The 27,501-nt window shown below is 32.6% G+C and overlaps 1 protein-coding gene across 2 annotated transcripts in view; it reads left to right on the forward strand.

Moving 5' to 3' along the window:
- The first annotated feature begins 9,427 nt into the window (after positions 1 to 9,427).
- Positions 9,428 to 27,501, forward strand: part of PRDM15 (PR/SET domain 15) — a 139,291-nt gene continuing 121,217 nt past the window's right edge. Inside the window, exons 1-3 of one of the 2 annotated variants that reach the window (XM_051984763.1) lie at positions 9,428 to 23,213; positions 24,259 to 24,304; positions 26,035 to 26,128. In XM_051984763.1, coding sequence (XP_051840723.1) covers positions 24,268 to 24,304; positions 26,035 to 26,128 — 131 coding nt within the window. In that variant the 5' untranslated portion in view covers positions 9,428 to 23,213; positions 24,259 to 24,267. The remainder of the gene's footprint in view (positions 23,214 to 24,258; positions 24,305 to 26,034; positions 26,129 to 27,501) is intronic. The other variant, XM_051984762.1, reaches the window with a different exon arrangement.

Raw genomic sequence — 27,501 nt, forward strand, 5'->3', positions numbered from 1 at the left:
ATATTCGTCCACTTAATTTAACTGTCACGATTTTGGTTTTTTTGGACATATAGTTGGATGCAATAGCTGTTTATAATTGTTTTTATTTTCCATTAGTAGTGATTTCAATTTTTTCACTTTTGATTTTGGTAATTTGATCTTCTTTCTGTAAAAAAAAATCAAATTAGCTAATGGATTATGTATTTTATTGTTTTTCTTTATTTTTTATTTTCAAAAATACAATACCAAAGGACTGAAAGAGGATAGGTTAAGACACTAAGAAAGAGAGTCTAGGAATCCAGAGCTAGTGGTAGCTGCAGAACAGTTTCAGTCTAGCAGCTCTATTGCTCATTACCTAGTTTTAGGTCACACATCCAGGACAAAGAGCAACAGATGCAAACATAGGAACTGAACTGTGTAAATATAGCTATGTGGTTCTGATCATAAGAGCAAGAGCCTCGAATTAGTGACTCAATTCTAGCCTTCTCCTCAGCATCTTAACCTGCAAGGAGCTCGCAGTTCAGTCACTTCTTACCCTGCAGCACCTCCTAGTGGGCTAATAGTGACTTAGTCTGGCAGCAATCTTCTGAAACTCGAGTACAAGTCAATAGACCCCAAAATGGATCAAGAATATGCAGACATTAATTTGGTTCAGTGCTGAAATGTTTTTTGGGGAACATGCTTCAGTCTAGACCCAGTTCCCAGTGTTCACAGAGCTTTGTCTTCCTGGACTGAAAAAAGAATTCTTTCTTTTTTTCTTAGTTTACTCATCAAAATTTTTACTGATCATGTTTTCTCGATTTTTATCAAGAAGGGATAGCAGAAAACAGTTGTTTCCTCTAATATTGTTATTTTTACTACCCACTATGTAATTTTTAATCAACTATTTGGATAAAGGCCTAAATAGTATGTTTCTCAGCTTGGATGGATGATTGAGTCAAGATTCAAGAATTTCTTGATAGGTTAGCACACTGGGTTGAATAATTAGAGAGAGGGGTATACACTAGGCTGATGATTTCATTGGAATATCCCAGTTCCCAGTGTGGGGAACTATCTCCTATCTGTCAACATCAGAATGTAATTTAGTATTTTATCATTTTAGAGAATTACCTAAGGTAGAAGAAAAAGTGACTTTTCTGGGGTTACACAGCCTATATTACACATCTTTTTGACTAATTTATTTTATTTATTTATAAAATTTATATATATATATATATATAACTATATATAAAATTTATTTATAAATTTTAATAATTTATTAAGTGCCCAGGATACAAAAGAATCAAAAGACAGCTTCCGCCCTCCAGAAACTTACAATCTAACACACACACACAATGTATATTAAGAAATAAATAAGAGAGGGAAGGCACTATAATTAAGAGAGGCTGTGTAAGATTTCTTGTAGTTTATCTTTCTAACTACTCTGGGGGTTTAACTGGACAACAAGGTTACTGTGATTCAAGAGCTAAGAAAACTAATTGGAATTAGGCTGCATTAAGATAAAAGTAATATAGAGGTGTTATTGTGGCACAGTTTATGAAGAAATGGCCTTGGAATCAGGTTCTGAACTCATACAGTGTGACTAAGACAGTTATTTTAGGCTTTGGAGATTAAAAAAAATCCCACAAACATGTGAGAGAGTCCTTGCCCCCAAGAGCCATCTTCTTTTAAAATCTATAAATATTTTATTAATCTTTTAATCTATACGTATATATATATGTATATGTATATATATATACATATATACACACACACATATATACATTTAGGTTAAATATGTGCAATCCTTTAAAAATATTTCCATATTTGTAATGTGCAAGAAAAATCAGACCAAAAGGGGGGGAAAAAAACACAAGAAAGAAACAAAACAAAACAAAATGGTAAAAATACTATATTTCAATCTACTTTCAATCTCCATAGTTCTCTCTCTGGATGCAGATGACATTTTCCATCCCTAGTCTGTTGGGATTGCCTTGAATCATCACATTGTTTAGAAGAGCCAAGTCTATCATAGTTGATCATCACATAATTTTGTTACTATGTACAATCTTTTCCTGGTTCTGCTTACTTCATTCAGCATTATTAATTCATTATATCTACATTTTCCAAAGTATTTCTCTCTTTCCCTCTCCCAAATAGCAGTCCCTTAATACAAAGGAGAAAAGAAAACAGTTCAGCAAAACTAATCAACATATGGGAAATTTATGACCATATATGTGTATCAGAGTGTTTCATGCCTGTAGTCCCCCACCTTTGAAAACAACTGGGGGAAATGCCATCATATTTTCTTTAAGGGAAAAAAACCATAATTATGTATGATTATAATTATTTGTAGTTATAAATTATGATTACATATCATAACTTAATTGTGTCATTTCATTTATTTTGCTGTCATTTCCATTTACTTTGTATCAGTTCTTATAAGCCTTCTTTTGCTTCTCCTTATTCCTTATATTAATTGTTGCTGATAGCACAATAATATTCTGTTACATTTATGTACACAATTTATTTGGCCATATATCAAGTCAATAGGAACCTTTTTGTTTCCAGTTTTTATAACTACAAAAAGGCTTCCTATTAATATTTTGGTTGGTGTACATGGAATCTTTGTTTTTGTCATTGGCCTTTTTAGGATATATGCTTATCAATAAGATTTCTGGGTTAAAACATATGGACATTTTAATTATTTTATTTATGTAATTCTAAATTATGTTATGTCAGTTTACAACTCCAAGAACAATGCATTAATATGCCTATCTTTCCATATGCCTTGCAATATTGACTTGTCAGATTGCTCATAGTGAAACCTAAGAAGTATTTTGATTTGCATTATTATTAGCAATATTTTGGAGAATTTTTTGTATTTTTTGATTTTTGCCATATATTTAAGGCAACAGTGAATAGAGCACTCAATTTGATGTAAAGACCTAATTGAAAATCCAGCCTCAGACACTTACTAGCTGTATGGCATTAGGCAATTCATTTAACCTCTCTTAGCCTCCTTTTCATCTTCTGTACATTAGAGATTAAAAATATCACCCTACTTTATTAGGATTTTTGTGAAGATCATATGAAATAATTTGAAAAATATTTGGCACAGTACTATAGAAATGATAACTATTGTTATCATTATTATTTCTATTAGTCACTTATATATCTTAAATGTCAGGTCCTTATAAAGGATTTTTTTCCCCCTTATCCTAGTTGAATTTTTATTCTTGAAAAAAAATTTCTATTTTTATGTATGTGAAATCGATTTTATATATAGTGATCATCTTCATCCTTTGGTTAAGAATTTACCACTTAGTTATGGCTTTGAAAGATATTTGTTCTACTTTTTTTCCAAATTTTAATTCTGTGATTTTTTTTCCCTCCTCCTTTCCCTGAACACTCCATGTTTATGATGTTTTATTTTCAAGGTTAGGGGAATAGATAAGCTTTGTTTCAGAATTCACAGAAACCACAGATGTTATGGCTCCCATTTCTACAACTTTCTTTCCCTCCAACTCTCTTGTTCCTGGCACATGCTCTTCTCCATAATATTAGCAGGTAGGACTCTTCCCCCGCCCCCCCCCCCAAAAAAAAAAAAAAAAAAAAGATTTGCTATATCATAAATTTTTTGTCATTGAAATTTTCCTTGTATTCCTTTTCCATTCCTTCCTAGAGAGCCTATCCTTATAACAAAGAAGAAAAGAAAAATGCAGCAAAATGAATCTGTGCATCAAAAAAAATCTGAAGTTTTAGTCCTCTTTATTTCCATCATGCTAATTTCACAACATTTAGTCATTATTATTTAATTGTTCTTATTTTGCAGGCACAAAAAGATTTTGTTATTTTAATGCTACCAAAATATTTTGGTGTAAATGATGTCTTTTTTTTTTTTTTTTTTTTTTTGGTCATTGAAAACACATACCTAGCAATGAAATCTGTAGATCAAAGGGTAGGGGCATTTTAATTATGTTCTTGCTTTCTTGAATTGTACCAATTCATAATTCCATCAGCATTAGTACATTTATATTTCTGTAACCCCACACTGACTATGGGAAATGTTTTGTTACTACCTTTACTTGATGTGAGATGAAACCTGACAGCAAGAGATTGTGTTGACATTTCTCTTATTATTTGGAGCATCTTTTTGTGTGGTTGTTAATAATTTTTATTTTTTTTTTATTTGTTTTTGTTGTCTTATTCTAATTTTTTTATTATGTTATCTTTTGTCTAGGTCATGAATTAGTGTAGAGTTGATGATAATGTATCAACTACCAAGGTAGCACATAGAACATTTATAAATACAATTACAAAAACTTTTTACAGAAAAACAGATCAAAATATTATTCTTATAAATTAATATGGCTTATATTATATTACTTATATGAAGCATATTTACTTAGCATATGTTGTATTTAGTTTATATGTTATAATATATTACTGTTAGTATAACTATAATAGTTATAAGAATAACAGGAGAAAATAAATTACAAAACTAATCTGGAGGCTAAAAAGTCAAGATTCTCTAGGAATAATGGGTAAAGAGGAAAAAGAAACTGGTTTAGCAGCATGACAAATTAAGTTAAGAAAATTCCAAATGTTGTCATGAACACTTGGACACAACTGAAATGATTGAACAAGAATAAATAATTCATTATTCAAATGATACAATTGGAATGACTGAATAACAATAACAAACCGAATGTATGCTCATTAAATGTTCAAATGACACAATACTGGGAAGCCATTATACTAGAAAATTGTTAATTCAAAAGTTTTTTGATAGCCTTGAGATTAGAGTTGAATCAAATAAAGTAGCATTCAGTAGGGATAAAGGCCAGTCTTCTACTTTAACCTAAAAAAAAAAATTAACTCGCATATAATATATATACACATAATATGGAGAGCTATAGTTAATGAAGAAAGATCTGGGTATTTTTTGTACTCTTTAAGCTAAATATGTGACAGCAATGTGATGTGACAATTGAAAAAGCTAATGCATTCTTGAGCTACATTAAGAGAGGCCTAGCTTTTTTATTTATTATTTTATTTTTTATTATAAGATATTACATAGATAATAAACTCACTGTATTGCCCTCTTGTCAGACCTCATCAAGAATATTGTATCAGTTTAGGGTAGTGTTTATTTAAGAAAGGCATTGATAAGTTGGGGATTTTTACAGATGAGGACAACTGGAATGGTGAAGGACTTTTGAGCTTATGCCAGATAAAATTCAATTAAAAGGAACTGGATGTATTTAGCCTGGAGAAAATCAAACTGAGAGAGAACATAATAGTTATGTGGAAGCTTTTGAAGCATTGCCACGTGACCTAGGGATGAGACTTGTTCTGTTTTGCCCTTCACTCTTATTGCTGTTATGCTGAACAAAACTGGAGAAAATAATAAAAGTATATAGCCTAGCTCTACTACAAATGTATGTTACACAATCTCAACTGGGCTTTCACTGTGGCAAGGCATTTCTTTTACATCTCCCTAATCAATTCACTTGATCTTCGTCTTTTTTGATCTTCCTTTGGTAGAAATTGTTTTTTCCTGAAAGGAGACAAAGTGGTTTCAGGAATTGATTGCTCCTTTCCTCATCACAACTTTCATTTAAAGGCTTTAAAAGTCCAACCCATATGCAATTAGAGACTCGTTGCCTTAGTGTGTTTGTGAAGACTATTCCAATTATTATACTCTTCTTATCCTATAGACATTGGAGTTATATTCTTCTTACCATATAGACACTAGATCTCTCCTCATGTCCTGAGGAATTAAGTGCTATTATATCCTTGTTGTATATCCTTACTTTGTAAGGGTCCTTTGGTAAACTCTGCACTGATTTGTGAGTGACTCATAAAATATTAAGTAAGAGAGTGTTATTATTATTAGAAGTATTATGTCTGCTTCTATTAATATCATGTCCAAAACTGCATTCATCTCTTCTAATTTCCTTATTGCTGTTGAGGGCACCATTATTGTCCCTAGCCTCCCTGACAATATGTTGCCAAATCCTATCATTTCTACCTTTGTAATATGCCCTTCTTTCTTTGACATTGCTACAATCCTGATGGCAGGCTCCCAGTAACTCTTGCCTGGACTACTGAGGAACCTGTTGATTGGTCTTTTGCCTGAAGTTTCTCTCTATTTCATCTTCTATTCATCTAACAAAATGGTGTAGGAAAAGGAAATAGGCATTTATATGGTGCCACTATGTATCAGGCACTGCTAAGCTCATTACAAATATTAGCTCATTTAATCCTCACAATGTCCCTATGAAGTAGGTCCTATTATCTCCATTTTGTTGTTGAAGACTTTAAGGGAAATAGGTTATTATTGGGATAGTAAGCTTTTATCATGATAGCCCCTGCTTAATAATCTCCAGTGTTTATCTATTATGCCTACAAGTTTAAAATACTGTTCAGTATTCAGAGCTCTTCATAAGCTGGTATCCTCTTACCCCTTCACTGTTTTTATACTTTGTCCCTACCAAATTCAGTCCAATGACACTAACCTTAATGTTTTTCTTTGCACAAAATAATCCATCTCCTGATTCTATAAATTTTCACCAGCTGTTCCCCATGCATGAAACTTTTTTTCTCCTTTATCTCAGTTCTTTGGTTCTCTGTTTTTCAAGATTTCAACTAAAATCATATCTTTTACCAGAAGGCTTTTACTTTCTTTCTTAATTCTAGTTAGGAAGTCATCAAGAATCTATTAAGTATCTACTATGTATAGTAATCCCTTTAATTCCTATTCTCAGCTTGTGAATTTCAAAGGGATTGTCATATCACTTGAGTTCAATAATAGAATTAATTCATAATAGTAGAGAGGAGCTCTTCTGGATTTGACATAAAATTTTGTTGTTCATTTGTTTCAGTTGTGTCTAATTCTTTGTGACCCCTTTTGGACTTTTCTTGGTAAAGATATTGAAGTGGTTTGACATTTCCTTCTCAAGCTCATTTTACTGATAATGAAACTGAGGTAAACAGGATTAAATAATTTGCCCAGCTCATAAACTAATAAGTATCCAAGATTGAATTTGAACTCAGGGAGATGAGTCTTGCTGATTCCAAACCACTGCACCACCAAATTGCTCAGTTATTATATATTATGACATCATTATATTTAATTTTTCATTTGTCAAATTACTTTCAGACATTCTTAGTCTCGGCTAGATTAGTGTTTTTTTGCTATTGATTATCTACCATTTATCCTATCTTTTATATTGTTTGTAGATAGTTGTTTGCAAGTTGTTTTCCCCATTAGACAGTGAGCTTCTTAAAAACAAGAAGTGGGATTTTTTTTTGTCCTTAGTTTCCTCAGTATTTAGCATTGTCCCTATGTATAATAGAAACTTAATCAATCCTTGCTGACATATTGACAGGCTCTAGAGGGAAGAACTAGGAGAAACAGGAAGAAAGTTTGAAGAGTAAAATTTAGATTTGATGGCAGGATAAACTTCCAAAAATACGTAGATATCTAAAAATAGAAAGTACCTCGGAATTGGTGCATTTACCCTCCTTGAAGGTCTTCAAATAGAGCTTGAATAGCCACTTTATGAGTATGTAATATAGTAACTATTCTTTCACATACTAATTAATTTAGATAACTTTTTTTTAATTAAAGCTTTTTATTTACAAAAGAATGCATGGGTACTTTTTCAACATTGACCCTTGCAAAACTTTCTGTTCCAAATTTTCCTCTCCTTCCTTTCTCTCCCCTTCCCCCCCTTTCTCCTAGGTGGCAGATAGTCCAATACATGTTAAAATATATGTTGAATCCAATATATGTATACATATTTATACATTTATTTTGCTGCACGAGAAAAATTGCATCTAGAAAGAAAAAAACAACTTTAGAAGGAAAACAGAATGCAAGCAAACATCACAGAAAGCGTGAAAATGCTATGTTGTGGTCCACACAGTTCTCATGGTCCTCTCTCTGGGTGTATCTGACTCTCTTCATCATTGAACAAGTGGAACTGGTTTGAATCATCTCATTGTTGAAGAGAGCCACGTCCATCAGAACTGATCATCATATAGTCTTGCTGTTACCCTGTATAATGTTCTCCTTCTTCTGCTCATTTCACTTAGCATCAGTTCCAAGTCTCTCCAAGCCTCTCTGAAATTATCCTGCTGGGAAGCCCATCTTACAGAACAATAATATTCCATAACATTCATATACCACATTTTATTCAGCCATTCTCCAACTGATGGGCATACATTCAGTTTCCAGTTTCTAGCCACTACAAAAAGGGCTGCCACAAACATTTTTGCACATGTGAGTCTCTTTCCCTACTTTAAGATCTCATTGGGATATAAGCCCATTAGAAACACTGTTGGGTCAAAGAGTAGGCACAGTTGATAACTTTTTGAGTATAGTTTCAAATTGCTCTCCAAAATGACTGAATCTGTTCACAATTCCACCAACAATGTTTCAGTGTCCCAGTTTTCCCACATCCTCTCCAACATTCTTCATTATCTTTTCCTGTCATCTTAGTCAGTCTGAGAGGTGTGTCGTAGTATCTCAGAGTTATCTTAATTTGTATTTCTCTGATCAATAGTGTTTTGGAGCACCTTTTCATATAACTAGAAATAGTTTCAATTTCTTTAGCTGAAAATTGTCTGTTCATATCCTTTGACCATTTATCTAGATAACTTTCTAAAAACACTTAGTTTCTGTGATTTTGTGAGTGGAATTGGCCATTTATCCTTTTCACATTAGATACTGCATTCTTATTTATTGCAAACTAAGACTAATTTGGAGTATCTAGATGGTGCAGAGTACCAGGGCTGGATTCAGCGAGATTCATCTTCCTGAATTCAGATGTCTTTGCTAAGAAAACCCAAATGGGTTGTCCAGTTGGACACCACTGAAATGACTGAACAACAACAAAAAGATTGATTTAATTGTGTCTGTGATATCAGGCTTATACTGAGCTTGCATTTCACCAAAGCCTAATAGATAGTGGCTCCTGAATTCTATACTTGCTCTATGGATTTTTTGTAAAGTACTATACATTTATCCTAATTAAATTTAGCTTGTCCTAGCCTCTTAAAAGGCTAGCCTCTTTGGTTAGTAATCATTGCCAGTTTTGTTTCATTTTGAAGTAATAGCAGGTCTGCAACCAGTAAGTTATATATTCTTCTGATTTCAAAAGCATTCATTTTTTCTCTGCATATTGTATGGATTGAGTGAATTCAGAACTTTATTTAGGAAAGAAGGTGAATAGTCTATCCATAATGCTTGGAGGGCCACATTGTAATGTTAGATTTCTAAGCATTTCTGAGTTGATAAGTCTGCAGAAATGCCTTAGTCATTTCTTTAATTAAGAAAAAACACTATCTTTTTTTTTTTTTACTTCATTCTCTGAACTTAAAATAATATGAAAGTTTTAATTTTTTTGAACTTCAGTATTGGTCAGTTACAATATTGCTTTTTTTTTGGGTGGGGAGGGAATTAAAATTAGCTAATAAATGGCTTCCTATTAGTGAAGAGTGATAATTCATATTCTCAGCTCTTGAATTTCAAAATCATTGTGACATCATTACTTCAATACCAGAATGCATAATAATAGAGCTCTTGTGGATTTGACATGCAGTCATTATACTTAATAAGTTTTCATTTGCCAATTACGGTCAGACATTTTTGGTCTCAGTTGGATATTGGTATTGGTGGCATTTATGGTTTCAGTCCATCACTAAATATTCATTAAGCTATGTACCAGACACTATATTAAGTACTCAAGATAAAAAGAAACCCCCAAAATAGTCCCTAACTCAAGTAACTCACAGCCAAATTTGGGAAGACAACTTGCAAATAGCTATGTACAAACTGCTATATACAGGATAAATTGAAGATAATAGTAAGAGAGGTGGCTTTTGTAAGAAATAGGGGGTCTTGATTGCTAGGTTGTGATGAACAAAGCCATTTCTTCTTGTAAATTAGTTTCCTTCCACTCCCCCCTTTTCATGTTGTTTTAGAAATGCAAGCAAACTAGACTTTGGAAACATCTAGAAGTTCATGTTGTTAGATTATGTTGTAAACATCATGTTATTTTCTATGAGTGCTTCATCAGAATATGTCTGTTGTTGTGATGGAGAGGAACTGGATTCTCTCAGCCTCTTGATTCTGCCAGCTTTCTTTTGCAGTTATTGGGGGGATATGTGTGTGTGTGTGTGTGTGTGTGTGTGTGTGTGTATGTGTATATATATATATATGATTTTAGTTTGGGAAGAAAAGAAATTGCAGGATAGATTTTGCAAAGGTTAATGTCGAAGAATTATCCTTGCATATGTTTTGAAAAATAAAAAGCTTTAATAAAAAAAAAATCAATTTGAGACAGAGAAAAAAAAGAAATTCTAGGATAGATCCATGGCAATTGAGGATGACCTAATTGAAGAGCCAGTAAAAGAAATTGAAAAGGAACAGTCAGACATATAAGGAGCAAACCAGGAGAAAGTAGTGTCAGAAAAATTAAAGAAAAGACAGTCTTACAGAGAAGAGGGTTATTGAGTGTCAAAGGCTAGTGACAAGTTAAGAAGCACAAAGATTGAGAATAGGCTAATATTCTTTTAAAAAATGAAATCAGAGTCAAGGTAATGGAGTAAGAATCAAACTCAACATAATTCTACCACAGCCGTCTTTAAAAACCATAGCAGACTGGATTTTGATTGGGAAAGCTAAGAAAAAGTCACAGGGAGTCACTTTTATAAGCTAAGCAGTTTAGGAGGTAGAGAGGTCTATGGACTCAAAAATAGGGCTGACAAGGAGGTTTACCACAGTATAATGGCTCTGAGTTCAAGAGCAGAAGAAGGATTTGTTTCTAATCTTTAGCCATAAGTCTGCAATGGAATAATCAGGGCAAGAAACCAAGACTAAAGGAGAATCAAGTATTTAATTCACTATGAACCTACTGAACTTCTCAGAGGTCTCAGTTATTACTCTTAAATTAATAGAAATTGAACCATAGCTGTCTACTTGAAAATTAGCCACATACAATCCAATAGATCCAAATCTGTTGCAGGAATTTGCAAAATTTTTACCAGGAGGACAGTGCACAAATCTCTCTCTCTCCAGAACACACTAATTTAGAAGCATCAAAAACTTAAAATCCCCTAGAATGAATTGTAAAAGTAGCAGAAGGACATAAAAAGACAGAAACTCATGCCTGATATGCTCCTCAGAAATGAGCAGAGTCTCAATGAAGTCCAGAGTGGACTGGAAGGAGAAAATGGTTGAACTATAAACTATAAAGAACTACTATGGTGATAGGGAAGCTCAGAGAAGACAATGATTTTGAAAACATTTACAAACAAATTCTAAAAGAAAAGTGTAGATTGCATATAAACCCAACAAAAAAAATCACAGAAGAGCTTAAAAAAAGAGATTAAAAATAGTTTAAATTAAAAAAAAAAAACAAAAAAAAAACCAAGAGCAATAGAGGGAAGAAATGGGGAAATAAAAGCTATGCAAGAGAATTAGGAAAGGAGGATTACCAGCTTTGTAAAAAAGGTACTTATTGAAGAAAATGTCTCCTTAAAAATTGGTATTTGCCAAATTGAAGCAAATGACTTCATTAGACACCACAATATAATAAAATCAACTGAAAATATTAAAAAATAGAATATGAGAGATGTTTCTCTCTCCATTTCTTCTCTCCAAAACATGTTTTGGAGAAAATTGAAGAAAGATAATCTAAGAATCATTGAATTACAAAAAATCCACGAATAAAAATCCTAAACATCATATTTCAAGGAATAATAAAGGAAAATTACCCAGATATCTTACAACCAAAAAGAAAAGTGGAAGTCAAAAGAATTCACTGGTCATCTGAAAGAAACTCCCAGGAATATGGTAGGCAAATTGGAGAACTCACAGGTCAAGGGAAAAATGATGTAAGCAGCCAGAAACTAAATAAGGAGCCATAACTTGTATCCTTATAAGAGCCAATACTTTAAAGGAATGAAGAACTTAGAAAATGATATTCTCCAAGGTAAATATCTACAATTATACCCAAGAATAATTTATCTAAAAAGATCAAGTATAAGCTTCAAGAAGGGAAAAAAAAAGACTTTTAATTAAATAGAAAATTTTCAAGCATTCTTGTTGAAAAAATCAGAGCTGAATAAAAAATCTGAAATTCAAACACAGACATCAAGAGTATTTTTAAAAAGATAAAGCATCAATGAAAAGTTATAATTAAGCAAGGTAAAAAGCTTTGCTTTCTTATATAGGGAAAGAATACATGTAACCCCTCAGAAGTTTATTATCACTAAGAATCTTGGGGAAAATAAGGAGAATAAATCATAGGAGGCAGAGATAAGAAGCAGCAAAACAAACTCTTGAGAGAAAAAAGGATGAAAAAGAAGTATAAGAAAACAGGGTAGAGGGAAATAGCAAATACATCTGAATGTCAATTGAATGAAATTAGCCATTCAAAGGAAAAAGGATACTAAAAGGGATTAGAAACCAGAATACCAGAAACACATTTGAAATAGCAAGATATATACAGAGTTAAAATAACGAGTAGAGCAGAATTTGTTATGTTTCAGTTGAACTAAAAAAAGCAGAGTAGGAGTGGCAATCATGATAAATTAAGTAAAAGCAAAAATAGGTCTAACTAAAAGAGAAACATGTAACCTAATTTTGCTGAAAGATAGCACAGAAAATGAATTAAAATCATTGTGAAACATATGTGGCAACATATTCTTAAATTCTTAATTAAATTAAATTAAATTAAAATTCTTAAAGAAAAAGTTAAAAGGTACTACAGGAGGAAACAAAGTAAAAGTATTAGAAACCTCATCTTTCAAATTAGCTAAATCTAGTCATAAAATCAGGAAGAAATTAAGGAAATTAATAGAATTTTTTATTTTTTATTTTGAATGGGAATAGAAAAGAGTATAGCTATTTCTCAGATGTGAAGTGAATCTTCAAAAAATTGGCTGTTCATTAAGGGACAAAAATTTCACAAATAAATGCAGATAAAACATTAGGTGCATCTTTTAATAATTACAGGGTAACTAAAAATATATTCAGCAAAGGACCTTTGAAGTAACAAGTAAAAATTAGTTGGAAACTAAATAACTTCACATTAAAAAATGAGTGGTTTAAAGAATAAAGTATAGAAATCAATAATTTAATTAAACATAATGACAATAAGACAATGTAGAAGATGGAGCCAAGATGGTAGAGTAAAGGCAAGCTTTAAAACAGTCCTCAGAATGAATTCTGGAGAGGCAGAATCAGCAAAAGATCAGGTTGAAATAATTTTCCAGCCCAAGACAATTTAGAAAGAAGATCTGTCTCATTGGAGTGGCAATAGAGCACAGTGCAGCACTCAGCATCTACATGATATGTGGGTCAGACAACTGGTTAGAAGGAGGTTGTAGGAGTCCCTTTGATGGCAGTGGATGTAAGACTATTAACAGTAGCCATACTCAGATCTGGATTACAGTCTCAGGGTGAAGAATGCTAGCACTGTAGAGCTTGTGGTTGCAGGGCAGTTCCAGGGCAGAAAAAGTGTGCTTGCATTTGCTCACAACCAGAGCACAAGCCAAGAAATCAGTGACTATCCCTCTCTTTAGATCATACTGTCTTGGGAGAATTGACAGCATGTGGACCTCCAGAACTAGCTCTGAAAATAGCAGCAAGAAAAACTGAAAGTTGGGATAATACCCCTTCAACCGTGGGAACAAAGCTCAACTTTAATATAAAATTAAAAGTCAAGAAAAAAAGCTGGGGGAAAAAAATGAGCAAATACCAAAAAAGTACCTAACCATACAGTGTTACTTTAGTGATAGGGAAGATTCACACAAACCCAGAAAACAATGAAATTAAAGCATGTAAATACAGTGCCTCAAAGAAAAATGCAAATTGATCACAGGCTTAAAAAGAATCTCTTATTTTTTTTTTTATTTTTTATTTTTTAAATAACTTTTTATTGGTAGAACTCATGCCAGGATAATTTTTTACAACATTATCCCTTGCATTCACTTCTGTTCTGATTTTTCCCCTCCCTCCCTCCACCCCCTCCCCCAGATGGCAAGCAATCCTTTACATGTTGAGTAGGTTACAGTATATCCTGGATACAATATACGTGTGCAGAACCGAACAGTTTTCTTGTTGCACAGGGAGAATTGAATTCAGAAGGTATAAATAATCTGGGAAGAAAAACAAAAATGCAAGCAGTTTATATTCATCTCCTAGTGTTCTTTCTTTGGGTGTAGCTGCTTTTGTCCATCCTTGATCAATTGAAACTGAATTAGCTCTCTTTATCAAAGAGATCCCCTTCCATCAGAATACATCCTCAAACGGTATCGTTGTTGAGGTATATAATGATCTCCTGGTTCTGCTCATTTCACTTAGCATCAGTTCATATAAGTCTCGCCAGTCCTCTCTGTATTCATCCTGCTGGTCATTCCTTACAGAACAATAGTATTCCATAATGTTCATATACCACAATTTACTCAACCATTCTCCAATTGATGGGCATCCATTCGTTTTCCAGCTTCAAGTCACTACAAACAGGGCTGCCACAAACATTTTGGCACATACAGGTCCCTTTCCTTCTTTAGTATCTCTTTGGGGTATAAGCCCAGTAGAAACACTGCTGGATCAAAGGGTATGCACAGTTTGATAACTTTTTGAGCATAGTTCCAAATCGCTCTCCAGAATGGCTGGATGTGTTTACAATTCCACCAACAATGTATCAGTGTCCCTGTTTTCCCACATCCCCTCCAACATTCCACATTATCTTTCCCTGTCACTCTAGCCAATCTGACAAGTGTGTAATGGTATCTCAGAGTTGTCTTAATTTGCATTTCTCTGATTAATAATGATTTGGAGCATATTTTCATATGTCTATAAATAGTTTCAATTTCTTCGTCTGAGAATTGTCTGTTCATATCCTTTGACCACATATCAATTGGAGAATGGTTTGATTTCTTATAAATTAGAGTCAATTCTCTATATATTTTGGAAATGAGGCCTTTATCAGAACCTTTGACTGTAAAAATGTTTTCCCAATTTATTGTTTCCCTTCTAATCTTGTCTGCATTTGTTTTGCTTGTACAAAAACTTTTCAATTTGATATAACCAAATTTTCTATTTTGTGGTCGATAGTGATCTCTAGTTCTTCTTTGGTCATAAATTCCTCCCTCTTCCACAGATCTGAGAGGTAAACTATCCTATGCTCTTGCAATTTATTTATAATCTCATTCTTTATGCCTAGGTCATGAACCCATTTTGACCTTATCTTGGTGTATGGTGTTAAGTGTGGGTCAGTGCCTAGTTTCTGCCATAAAGAATCTCTAAAAGAGCTAGAAAAGTATTTTAAAAATCAAATTGGAGTGAAAGAGGAAAAATTGTAGAAGAAATGAGAGTGATGCAAGAAAATCATGGAAAGAGAATCAACAGCTACTGAAAATCTACTGAAGAGAACTTAAAAGCAGAATTGGCTAAATGGAACGAGAAGTACAAAAATTTGCTGAAGAAAAGAACTCTAAAAAATCAAATTGGTCAGTTAGAAAAAGAAGTACAAAGGCTCACTTAGGAAAATAATTCTTTAAAGTAGAATTAGGCAAGTGAAAGCTAGCAACTTCATGTGACATCAAGAAACAATAAAGCAAAATCCAAAAAATGAAAAAATAGAAAAAAACCTGAACTTTCAAATCTTGGGGGGTGGGATAGCCCTAACCTGGAAAATAGATTTAGGAGAGATGAGTTAAGAATTAGTGGACTACCTGAAAACATGATTAAAAAAAAGTTTAGATATCATATTTCAAGAAACTATCAAATAAAACTATCCTAGTATTATTCTAGAACAAGAGAGTAAAATAGAAACTGAAAGAATTCATTGCTAATTTCCTAAAAAGAGATCTCCAAATGAAAACTTTCAGAAATATTATAACCAAATTCCAAAACTCTCAGGTCAAGGGAAAAATGATACCGACAGCCTGAAAGAAATAATTCAATTATTATGGAGGCATAGTCATGATAACACAAGCTTTAGTAGCTTCAATATCAAAGCTTAGAAGACCTTAGATATTCCAGAGGACAAATGAGTATCATCTACATTAAAGTATCATCTACCCAACAAAAATGAGTATAATTCTTCAAAGGAAAAAAATGAATATTTTAATGGAATCAATGACTTTCAAGCTCCGAATGAAAAAACCAAACATGAATAAAAGAGTTGACTTTCAAATATAAGATTTAAAAAAAGTAAAAAAAAGGCAAATAAGAAAAGAGGAATCATAAGGAATTCACTAAGGTTGAACTATTTACATTCCTACATGGGAAAATGACAATGTGTTTCCAAAAATGTTTTTCATTATTAGGGCAGTTAGAAAAAATGTACATAGACAGAGGTGAGTTGACTTAAGATGCAATGATTTTTTTAAAAAAGTTAAAATAAAAGGTGAGAAAGAGGAATGCTTTGGGAGAAGGAGCAAAGGAGAGGTAGAACTGGAAAAAAATTATCTCACATAAGAGAGTTGTAAAAGAATTTTTACAGTGGAAAGGAAACTAGGACTTGATGGGCAGTGCTGAAATTTTTATTGGAATTACTTTAAAGAGGAAATAATGTTGGGTAAAGAAATTTATCTAAATCTACAGGGAAGTAGGAATGGAGGGAGATAAAAGAAAGTTGGGAAAGGATGATAGAAGGGAAGGTACAGTTGGGGAGGTGGTAGAAGAAGCAAAACGTTTTTGAGGAGGGTCATGTAAAAAGGGAAGAGATAGGATGGAAGGTAATATATAGGAACCATCACTGGGAATGGGAATGGGATGAACTAGCCTATAAAAAAAAGAAGCAGAGAGAGTAGATTAAAAATTGGAAATCCACAATATGTTGTTTACAAGAAAAACACTTGAAGCAGAGAGGCACACAGAGTTAAAGTAAGAGACTAGAATATAATTTTATTTCAACTGAAGTTAAAAAAAAAAAACTTCAAGGGTAGCATTCATGATCTCAGACAAATGAAAATGAAAAATAAAGCTAACTAAAAGAGATAGGGAAACTTCATCTTTCTAGAAGTAGACAATGAAGTAATCAATTCTAAATATAAAGGCACTAAGTGATATAGCATCTAAAATTCTTTTATCCCTTGTTTTTTAAATAGTATTTTATTTTTCAAAGTATATGCAAAGATAGTTTTTAACATTCATCTTTGCAAAATCTTATGGTCCAATTTTTCTTCCCTCCTCACTACAAGAAGTAGTGTAATATAGGTTAAACATGTGCATTTCTTCGAAACATATTTCCATGTTAGTCATGCTTCACAAGAAAAATCAGATCAAAAGGAAAAAAACACAAGAAAGGAAAAAAAACAACAATCCACCAACCAGACAGGAACAACAAAAAAGATGAAAATACTATGATTTGATTTACGTTCGGTCTCCATAGTTATCTCTATATGTGAATGTCACTTTCCATCACCAATTTATTGGAATTAGCATCAAAATTCTTAGGGAAAAAGTTAAATAAGTTTGAGGAGAAAATAGACGTGAAACTATACTAGTGATATCTCAATCTTCCTTTTTAAGAACTATATAAATCTAACCAAAAATTGGACAAGTAAGTAGTTAAAGAGATGAACAGAACTTTAGAAAAGTTAAATATGATAGACTTCTGGAGAAAGTGAATGGAAATAGAAATACACCTTTTTCTTAGCAGTACATGGCATCTACACAAGGGCGTGGAAACCTATACAAAAAAAAGCAGAAATATTAAGTGTATCCTGTTAACTAATATAACCAAAATTAGAAGGAAAGCAGAAAAATAGGAGAAAAAAATTATAGTGAATTTTTTTGATAAAGCCTTTTTTCTCAAATAGATAAAAGAATTGAGTCAAAATTATAAGCATGCCATTCGTTCCCTAGTTGATATATATAGTCAAAAGATAGTTTTCAGGTGAAGAAATCAAAATTACCTATACTCATATGAAAACGTTCTAAATTACTTGATTAGAGAAAGAACTCATGAGGTTCTTCCTGACATCTATCAGATTGGCTAATATGACCAAAAAAAAGGAAAATTATAAATTTAGAGGGAATATCTGATAACTGGATAACAACCATGGGTTGGTGGAGTTGTGAACGGATGGTAGAATATTTTGGAACCATGCCCAAAAAATAATCAAACTGTGCAGATCCCTTGATCCAATAATATTATTACTAGTTATGTTTGCCAAAGAGTTTTTTTGTTTTTTTAAAAGGGAAAAGAATCTATTTGTACAAAGATATTTATAGCAGTTCTTTTTGTGGTGGCTAATAGTTGGAAATTGAGAGGATACCCACCAATTGAGGAAGACTGAACAAGTTAATAGTATCTGATTGTAATGGAATATTATTGTGCTATAAGAAATAGTAAGCAGGATGCTTAAAAAAAAAAAAAAACCTGGGAAGACTTACATGAACTGACACAAAAAGACCTGAGCAGAACCAGGAGAACATTGTACACAGTGTGTTGTTGTACATAGTGATGGCAGCTTTATATGATGAATTGTGAATGACTTAGGTATTCTCAGCAAGACAATCCCAAAAGCTTTAATATTGAAAAATCTTCTTTACCTCCAGAGAAAGAACTGATGCTATCTGAATACAGATTGAAACGTACTATTTTATACTATTTTTCTTATTTACTATATTTTTATTAATATTTACTGTGTTTTTACTATTTTTCTTTCTTTGTGTTTTCTTGCACAAATTGATTAATATGAGATTATTTTATATGACTGCATATATATAATTTAAATTAGATTGTTTACTGTCTCAGGAAGGTGGGAGGTAAGGAAGGGAAAGAGAATTTGGAACTCTGAACTTTAAAAAAAAAGATGTTATAATTGTTTTAACATATAATTGGGGGAAAATAAAATATTATTTAAAAAATTAAAATAGGGTAAAGAAAGCATCCTTCCAAATTCCTTCTATGACATAGATATATTATTGATACCTAAAGCAGGTAATGTCAAAATAAAGAAAACTAATGACCAATTTCCTAATCAGTAATTATACAAATATTTAGTATTAACAGAGAGTCACAAAGATAATGTCCTATGACCAAACTGGATTTATACTAGAAATGCAGGGCTCATTCAATATTACAAAAAACATAAACAGGGGCAGCCAGGTGGTGTAGTGGATAAAGCACCAGCCTTGAAGTCAGGAAGACCTGAGTTCAAATCTGGCCTCAGACACTTAACACTTCCTAGCTGTGTGACCCTGGGCAAGTCACTTAAACCCAAATGTTTCAGAAAAAAAAAAGAAAAGAAAAAGCATAAAGATAATTGATCCTTTCAGTAACAGTAAAAAAAATCAGATTACTATTTCAATGCATGAAGAAAAGACTTCATAAAATACAATACCTATTTCTGTTAAAAGCAATAGAAAGCAGTGGAATAAGCAGCTTTCATTGAAATGATCAGTAATATCTGTCTAAAACCAAGAATAAGCATTTTTTGAATTGGGATAATCTAGGATCCTTTCCAATAAGATCAGAAGAAAAGAATTCCGTGATCACCGTTTTTGTTCATTATTACAATGAATATACTAGTCTATATGGTAGCTTTATCAAAGCAACAAAAAAATTAAATGAATCTGATTAGTCAAAGCAGTATCAAATCTATCATTTTTTTGCATTTGATAGGATGATTTACTTAGAGAACCCTAATGAGTTAACTAAAATCAGCACAACTGCAAAATATAAAATAAAAGCATAGAAAACATTAATATTTCTGTGAATCCTCGCCCCCCTCCCCCCACCCCTTTTGCAGGAAGAGTTAGAAATGAGAGATTCAATTTAAGTTAACTATTGATATTATCAAATACTTGGGAGTCCCTCTCCAACACATAAGAACTGTATGAGCTTTTACAAACTCTTTACAAAAATACAGATTGAAATAAATAATGGAATTATATTGTTCATTGGTAGACCAAGTCAATATGATTAAAATGAAAATACTAAGTTACTTCTTCAGTATTATACCACTCAGACAGTCAAATAATTGCTTTATAGAACTTGTTAAAAGAACAACAAATTAATATGGAGGAACAGAAGGTCAAGGATATCAATACAAATAGTTGCAAGGGGACCTTTCAAAACTAGATCTCAAAATATAAAACTATAATTTGTACTGGCTAGGAAATAGAAAAGTTGATCAGTGGAATATATTACAGACATATTATATAGAAGAAAGATGCTATCATCTGCAAGCCCCGAGGCCCCTGTTCAAACTAACTAATCTGGGCTGGGGCTGGGGCTGTGAGAGGTGCTCGAGGTCCGCTCTCGACCTGTATCATAGTATATGATAAACCCAAGGTTCCCAGTCATTACTTGATAAAAATTGTCCAAGTAACTGGAAAGCAGTCTGGGAAGCATAGGTCTAAACCAACATATTAAAACATATAAGCACCAAATAGGTTCTTGATTTATATGTAAAGGATAAAATCATAAGCAAATTAGTAGGGCAGATAGAAATTATCTGTCAGATATCTCAATAGGGGAAGAGTTTATGACCAAATGATATCCACAGGAGATAATATGGGTAATTTTGGTTATATAAAATTTAAATAAATTTGTGTTAAAACTAGTGAAGTTATAATTAGATAATCAGGAAACTGATAAAACCTTTTACAGTTACTCTGATAAAAGTACCATCTCACACTTATCAAATTGGTCAACATGAGATAAAAGGAAAATAACAAATGACCTTAAAAGAGATTAGCCAAAAAAGAGAGGAGAAATCTGGTAAAATAGCAAGGAAGGATGAATCAAATGAGGGTTTTTTTTAAAGGATCCAGCTTTTTTTTTTTGGTTTTAATTTTCATATTATATATTAGTTAAAATTTGAATAGAGCAAAATTAAACCTCTATATTCACTATATTCATCACATAAAACTGTAATAAATGCAATCATAGAGATAAAACCATTGTTTATGTATATGTGTGCACTTCCCAAAGGTATTTTTCATTATAGAGAGCATGTCCTGTGTAGAATTCAGATGAATTATAAAATCACAAAATGTTGCAAGCTAGAGGCCTTCTCATCAAACACATGCCTAAACATGAATCTTCTCTACATGGAATGGCATTTTTCCTCTCCCCAAGTCTGTGGACTTGAATCCATAGACTACTGGGAGGGAGGAAATGAACCATGACACTAAAGGTCATAAATCTCATTTCAGAATTAAAATGAGAAAAAGGAGATCCAGAGAAATGAAGTGATTTTTCCCCTTACCAAATAAGTAGCAAATCCAAAATTTGAATCCACATTCTCTGACTTGTAATAATTTTTTGTGATATTATGCTGTAATTGGATTATGGTAAAAAAAATTCTGGTTTTATGGATTAATAAAACTTTCTACTCAAAATCTGCAGTGTTTTTAAAATTTATGGTTAAGAAACAAAATTCAAATTAAACATAAATAATGAAATGACCTCAAGGTTGTAAAAAGATAAAATGGGAGTATTGTGGGAAGATGGTGGTGTATTGGGAAATATAGGAACCCAGATTTCCTGCAAACACTCCAATAAAGATAAAAAATACACCAGTTAAAAAAGAAATAGTGACAAATTACTTTTAGGTTATATTACCTACTCATACACAGAAAGAGCATTAGGGTCCTGGAGAACTCTGAAGTAGATAAGCTAGGGTACTTTTGTAGAGCAAAACAATTATGGGCAACTGAACATGGGTTCCAAGAAAAGTCCAGTATGGAAGAAGGGCTCCAAGGCTTGAGGTAATCCTAAGTCCCATACTTGGACCCAGTTTAGGAGTATCCCTAGACCTTAATAGGAGAAAGCTAAAAGTCCCAAGCAGAGTTTAACCCATAGGGACTGCCATGGAACCTGTGACAAAGGAACTTAGAAGTAGTGTAGCTCCTGAGCCCAGCAGCTGTAGAAGGACCCCAAGTAGAATATAATGCAGTGTGTGCCATCATAAAATGTAGCCCTTTAGTAAGAGTTCATCCAGGAAAATGTCAGAGAGTCAGCATCAAGTAGCCCCAAGCAGAGCACAACTCAATTGTAGCCTAGAGCACTATAGAAAGAACAGTGGCAAGAGATAGGAGGAGAAGATTCTTGCCAGAGGCCTGGGTTAGACCCACTGTGAGGGTGACCCAGAGGAATCCTTGTAGCAACTAGAGAAAAAAGCCTCAGCCTCAGCTCCTCCCAAAGCCCTTCTTACAGTCAAGATAAGTTCTTGAACAGCATCCAACAGTAATCCAACTTTACATCCAATCAATCTAAATCTGACCACAGCAGGAAACAAGGCCAAACAGTTTATACAGAAGAAAGAACTGAAATTTGGTCACTCTATTCAGGTTCAGGCAGGGCCAGTTGGTACCATTAAGGACTAAAGGAGCAGAGCCCTCTTAAGTGCAAGCCCCTCAGCTTTGAGCAAGCCAAAGAAAATATCTACTACTATGAGGAAATAACTTGGACTGCAAGAAGTCTAGGGATGAGAAAGAGAATAATCCCCACAAGTCCAAGTCCTGGCTCACGCAATTCAAGGAATCCTATAATGCTATAATCATGAAGATTATAAGAGTGCCTGAAAGAAATGAAACAATTCAATAGTTAGGAAGAACATGTCAGGGAGAATTGAGACCTTGGAACAGTGGTAGAAAACCTCACTGAATGGTCTAAAAATTAAAAAGGGCAAAACAGGAAATACCTTACTGAGACAGCAAGAAATCTTAAAATCAAAAGATTTAAAAAACAAGAAAATGCAAGAATATAATTTAAAACTAATAAAATAGAAAAATGGCTAAGAGGCGATATCTAAGAATTCTTTCATCTGAAAATTGTAATTAAAAAAAAATCTCAAACCATCTTTCAAGGAATGATTGGAACTATACATTTTCAATCATAGTCAAGGTGGGAAAAAATTTTGGGGTAAATTGTCCGTATTTGTTTAAAAAAATTTTAATTACTCAATTGATGGGGCAGAGATAGGGAGATAGAATAAATGCCTATAAAATAAGTAGGGGCACATAGGTGGTATAGTGGGTAGAGTGCCAGGCCTAGAATCAGAAAGATTTCTCTTCCTAAATTCAAATCTGACCTCCGATCCTAGCACTGTGACCTTGGATTAGTCATTTAACCCTTTTTACTTAGGTTTCCTCATCTATAAAATGAGCTGAAGAAGGAAATGGCAAACCACACCAGCACCTTTGCCAAGAAAACCCCAAGTGAGATCACAAAAAGTCGAATGTGACTGAACAACAGACAGAATAGGTAAATGAATAAATTATTTAAAGTAATCATGTGATATTTAAAAACATTGTTTATTAGGAAAGGAGTTGAGTGTGGACAAAATCGAATGGTATATTAACATCAGACCTGGAGGCAAGAGGGACTCAAGTTTGCATCTTACCTCAACATTCAACTTCTTCCTGCCTTATCTACAAAAATGCTAATAATCATAACACTTACCTTCTAGGGTTGTTCTGAAAATAATATTTGCAAAGTATGTTGGAGAATTTCTTTACAAAGGGGAAGTCCAATGAATGACTGGTTCAAAGAGGATGCTAAACTAAAAACAAAGAAATGTATTAGCATGCTAAGATAACTGTTGACAGCTGCTTTAATTTCCAGATTTAGTTTTTATAACATTTCACACCACCTAAGATAAACAATCAATTTTCTGATAACTTAGGATAGATAAGTGATATATTTCACAGAAGAGCCATAGATAGAAAAAATAAATCTTTCAAAGAAAAGTGGGGGAGGGGATGACTTCTAGAGAAATATTTACTTTGCATCTGGTAGGATTTGTTATCAGAGTGAGAAAAAAAGAGGGGACTCCTATCTCAAGACAGAAGAGAAGAACTGGTGACCAGTACTTTTAACATTGTGAAGGACAAAATTGTAGGGTCAAGATAACCATTTAGACTGGATTTCAGGTGTTACTTATCTGAGAAAAAGAAATAGTTTTGAGAAAAGTAATTTTTAATTTCCTCTTTTTCTGTTTTTGCTGTAATTTATTATTATTACTATATAATATACATTACATATAATTAATTATAATTATAAATTATTATAAACTGTATTTTATTATATTTTTTTCTTCAGTAGCAGTTGTGAATTATTATTAGAGTACCAAAAGATTGGAGTACCTATATTGTTAGTCCATCAAAATGTTAAAAAATTATTCTGTCTTTTCCCCAAGAAGTGATTTACAAACCTTAAACCATCCTAATTTCCACAAGCTATCCAAAGATCCCTTCAAAATGCCATTTTTATTGGTATTAATTGATTCCTCCTTTTTTTGTTTTGACAGGTTTCAGAAATGGCTGAAGATGGCAGTGATGAAACCATGTTTATTTGTGAGTTTTCTCATATGAAAGAGTGTAGAAATGCCTCAAATATAGAGAGAACTCTATAAGTTTATAAGAATTTATAAGAATACAAGTCATTCTTCAATTTTTTTTTGACCCAATGGTCAAAAGATATGAACAAGCAATTTTCAGATGAAAGCTATAGTCTTGAAAAAAAAATGTTTTTAATCACTACTGATTAGAGAAATGAAAATTAAAACAACTCTGAGATAATACCTTACGTCTGTCAGATGGGCTAATATGACAGAAAAGGAAAATGATAAATGTTGGAGGGGATATGGGGAAATTGTTATTCTCTGATGCATTATTGGAGTTATAAATTGATTCAACCATTCTGGGGAACAATTTCAAACTATGTCCAAAAAAGCATAGCTTACCAAATGCATACCATTTGACGCTGCAATAGTAGCACTAGATCTATATCACAAAGAAGTTTTTTTTTTTAAGAGGAAAAGAATTTATGTGTATAAAAATATTTATAAATACTCTTTTTATATTGGCAAAGAATTGGAAATTGAGTGGATGCCTATCAATTGGGAAATGGCTAAACAAGTTGTGGTATGATTGTAATGGAATATTATTGTGCTATAAGAAATGACAAGCAGGATGCTTTCAGAGAAACCTGGAAAGACTTACATAAACTGATATAAAGTGGAGTAGAACCAGAAGAACATTGTACAATGATAAACTGTGAATGTCTTGGCTACTCTTAATAGTACAATGATCCAAGGCATTTCCAAAGGTATGATGAAAAATGCTATCTTCCAGAGAAAGAACTCATGAATCTAAATTCAGATTGAAGCCTACTTTCTTTTTTATTATTTGAAAATATTTTTCTTTTTTTTGGGGGGGGGCGGGAGTGAGAGGTGGTCTGTATTTTCTTTCACAATGTAACTAATAGGGAAATATGTTTTCCATGACATGTATAACCTACATCAAATTGCTTCCCTTCTCAAAGAATGGGGAAGGGAGGGAAAGAATTAGGATTTCAAAATTAAAAAAAAAAGAATGTTAAATATGATTTTTGTGCATGTAATTGGAAAAAATTTTTTCAAAAACAAAACAAAAAAGAATATTGAAGTGAGCTTTATTGATCATGTAAAACTATGAGAGATTCTTTTTTTTATATGGAAAAGTATTTTCTGAAAATACAGGTAGGTTTTTTTAGGGAGTGAGGAAAGCTATAAGAAACTTAAAATAGCTTTAAATAGTTTCATATGCTAAATGAAGAAGATTGTATACTAATAGTTTTAGATAACAGACTTTTTACAATCTTCCTGTAAATAGAATTTTGTACTTACAGACACTGTCAGAAAAATGATGTGGCACCAGAAACAAAAACTATTTTACATTTATAACTAAGGAATTGAAATTGCAGACTTTTTTGTGTTTTTTCTTTCCACCCTTTGGAATAAATTTTATTCTTTCAAAGAAATGACTACAAATGATTTATAGGTAATTCTTTAGAGAACATTATATATTTATGAAGTAGAATATGTAAGATATATTTTACTTGATCAAATGAATCATATGTTTTGTTTATTTTGGTGATCTGAATATTCATTCACTGAGGTAACCTCAGCCAGCATCTAGCCATGTTTTTACATCTACTTTTTTACAAGTTTGTTATCGCATTAATTAAGATTTTCTGGCAGTCTAGTTGAATTATAGGTAACCATGAATGCTGCTTTTGAAGAGATCTATTTCTCTGTTTACAGGGTGTGAAGACTGTGGTCAGTATCATGATTCAGAATGTCCAGAATTGGGCCCAGTGGTGATGGTAAAAGACTCTTTTGTATTAAGCAGGGCAAGGTGAGCAACTTCCAGTGAGTTATTTATTTTATATATGTGTGTTTACCTTACATGTTTGTGTACACTTAGTTACATGTATACAATACATATATGCATAAATAGCTTTAAAATCTCTTTTTCCTCTGTTTTTCTAGTTTTGTCAAGGTTGCCTAACAACTGTAGTGAGGTAGCAAAGACTTTTTGTGCTTTCCAAAAAGAAAGAACGAGTTACATAAAAATTTTAAACAGCAATTAGAGATAGACTTTTGCTCAAAATTTTAAAAAAGGCATAAATTATTTTCATCATAGTATGACTTGAACAGTTTTTTGCCATGATAAGGAAAAAGATATAATTCAATTTTTCTACAATGAGATAATTTTGTTTATGCCAGTTTTTTCCCTCCTTTAAAATTTCACAAAAGTACCAGGATATCAGTGATATGACCGTTCAGATAACAACATATAACATAGTGCTAATAATGACATAGTGGCAATGAATTCAGATCATTGAAATCTGTTAATTTTGCTACATAGTATTCTGTAGCTGCAAATTACAATCTTAACTTAGGCCAGATATTTTCAAAATGCATTCCATTTGTAAAAAGGGATAACTTGCTGAGAGTCTATGGGTAGCTTTAAAAAAAGCCCATTATTGCTTTTTAAAAAACCTCAATATGATATGCTAATCATTGATCATGGATTGCTTTCTAAGGTTATCACTTTAGTTCAGGGCTTTGTTAGTTTTCTTGGACAAATAAAACAATCATTTGATTAGGCTCCTCATATCTAATTTCTCCCTAGCATAATAATACTAACATTTAGCAGTATGTTTTGCATATAGTAGATTCCAGGTTTAAATGTGGGATTTGTTACTACTTCTTCCCCTTCCCCTCCCTTATTGACAACCCATTTGCAAATTTCCCTATTTTTGTCTGACTTTTTTTTTTTTTAAATAGACTCCTAGGTTTATAACTTTGATGTTATCCTCAACTCTAGGTAGAGATAAAGATTTATGGATAAATTATATTGTCAATTTCTATTACTGCCAAAGTCTATTATTTCTACCTTAATAGTATTTCTTTCATTATACCTCTTCTCTAATCACACAGCTTCCACCTTAGTTCAGGCCTGCATTACCTCTTGGCCAGACTATTGAAACCTCCTCTTCACATTCCAATCTATTGCCATGTTGCTGCCAAAGTGAGTTTCCTTAAAGAAAAATCTAATCTGTCACTCTCTGACTTGATTGCTACTCCAGTAGTTTCCTGGGATCAAATATGAACTTCTTGTTTAGCTTTTAAGCTTTATACAAATTTGCCGCACTTTGTGTTTCCAAACTCATTTAATATTACTTATTCTCTTATACTCTGCAATCCTGATAGGCTGGCCTTCTC

The sequence above is a fragment of the Antechinus flavipes genome, chromosome 3, assembly GCF_016432865.1.
Source record: "Antechinus flavipes isolate AdamAnt ecotype Samford, QLD, Australia chromosome 3, AdamAnt_v2, whole genome shotgun sequence".
Classification (NCBI taxonomy): domain Eukaryota; kingdom Metazoa; phylum Chordata; class Mammalia; order Dasyuromorphia; family Dasyuridae; genus Antechinus; species Antechinus flavipes.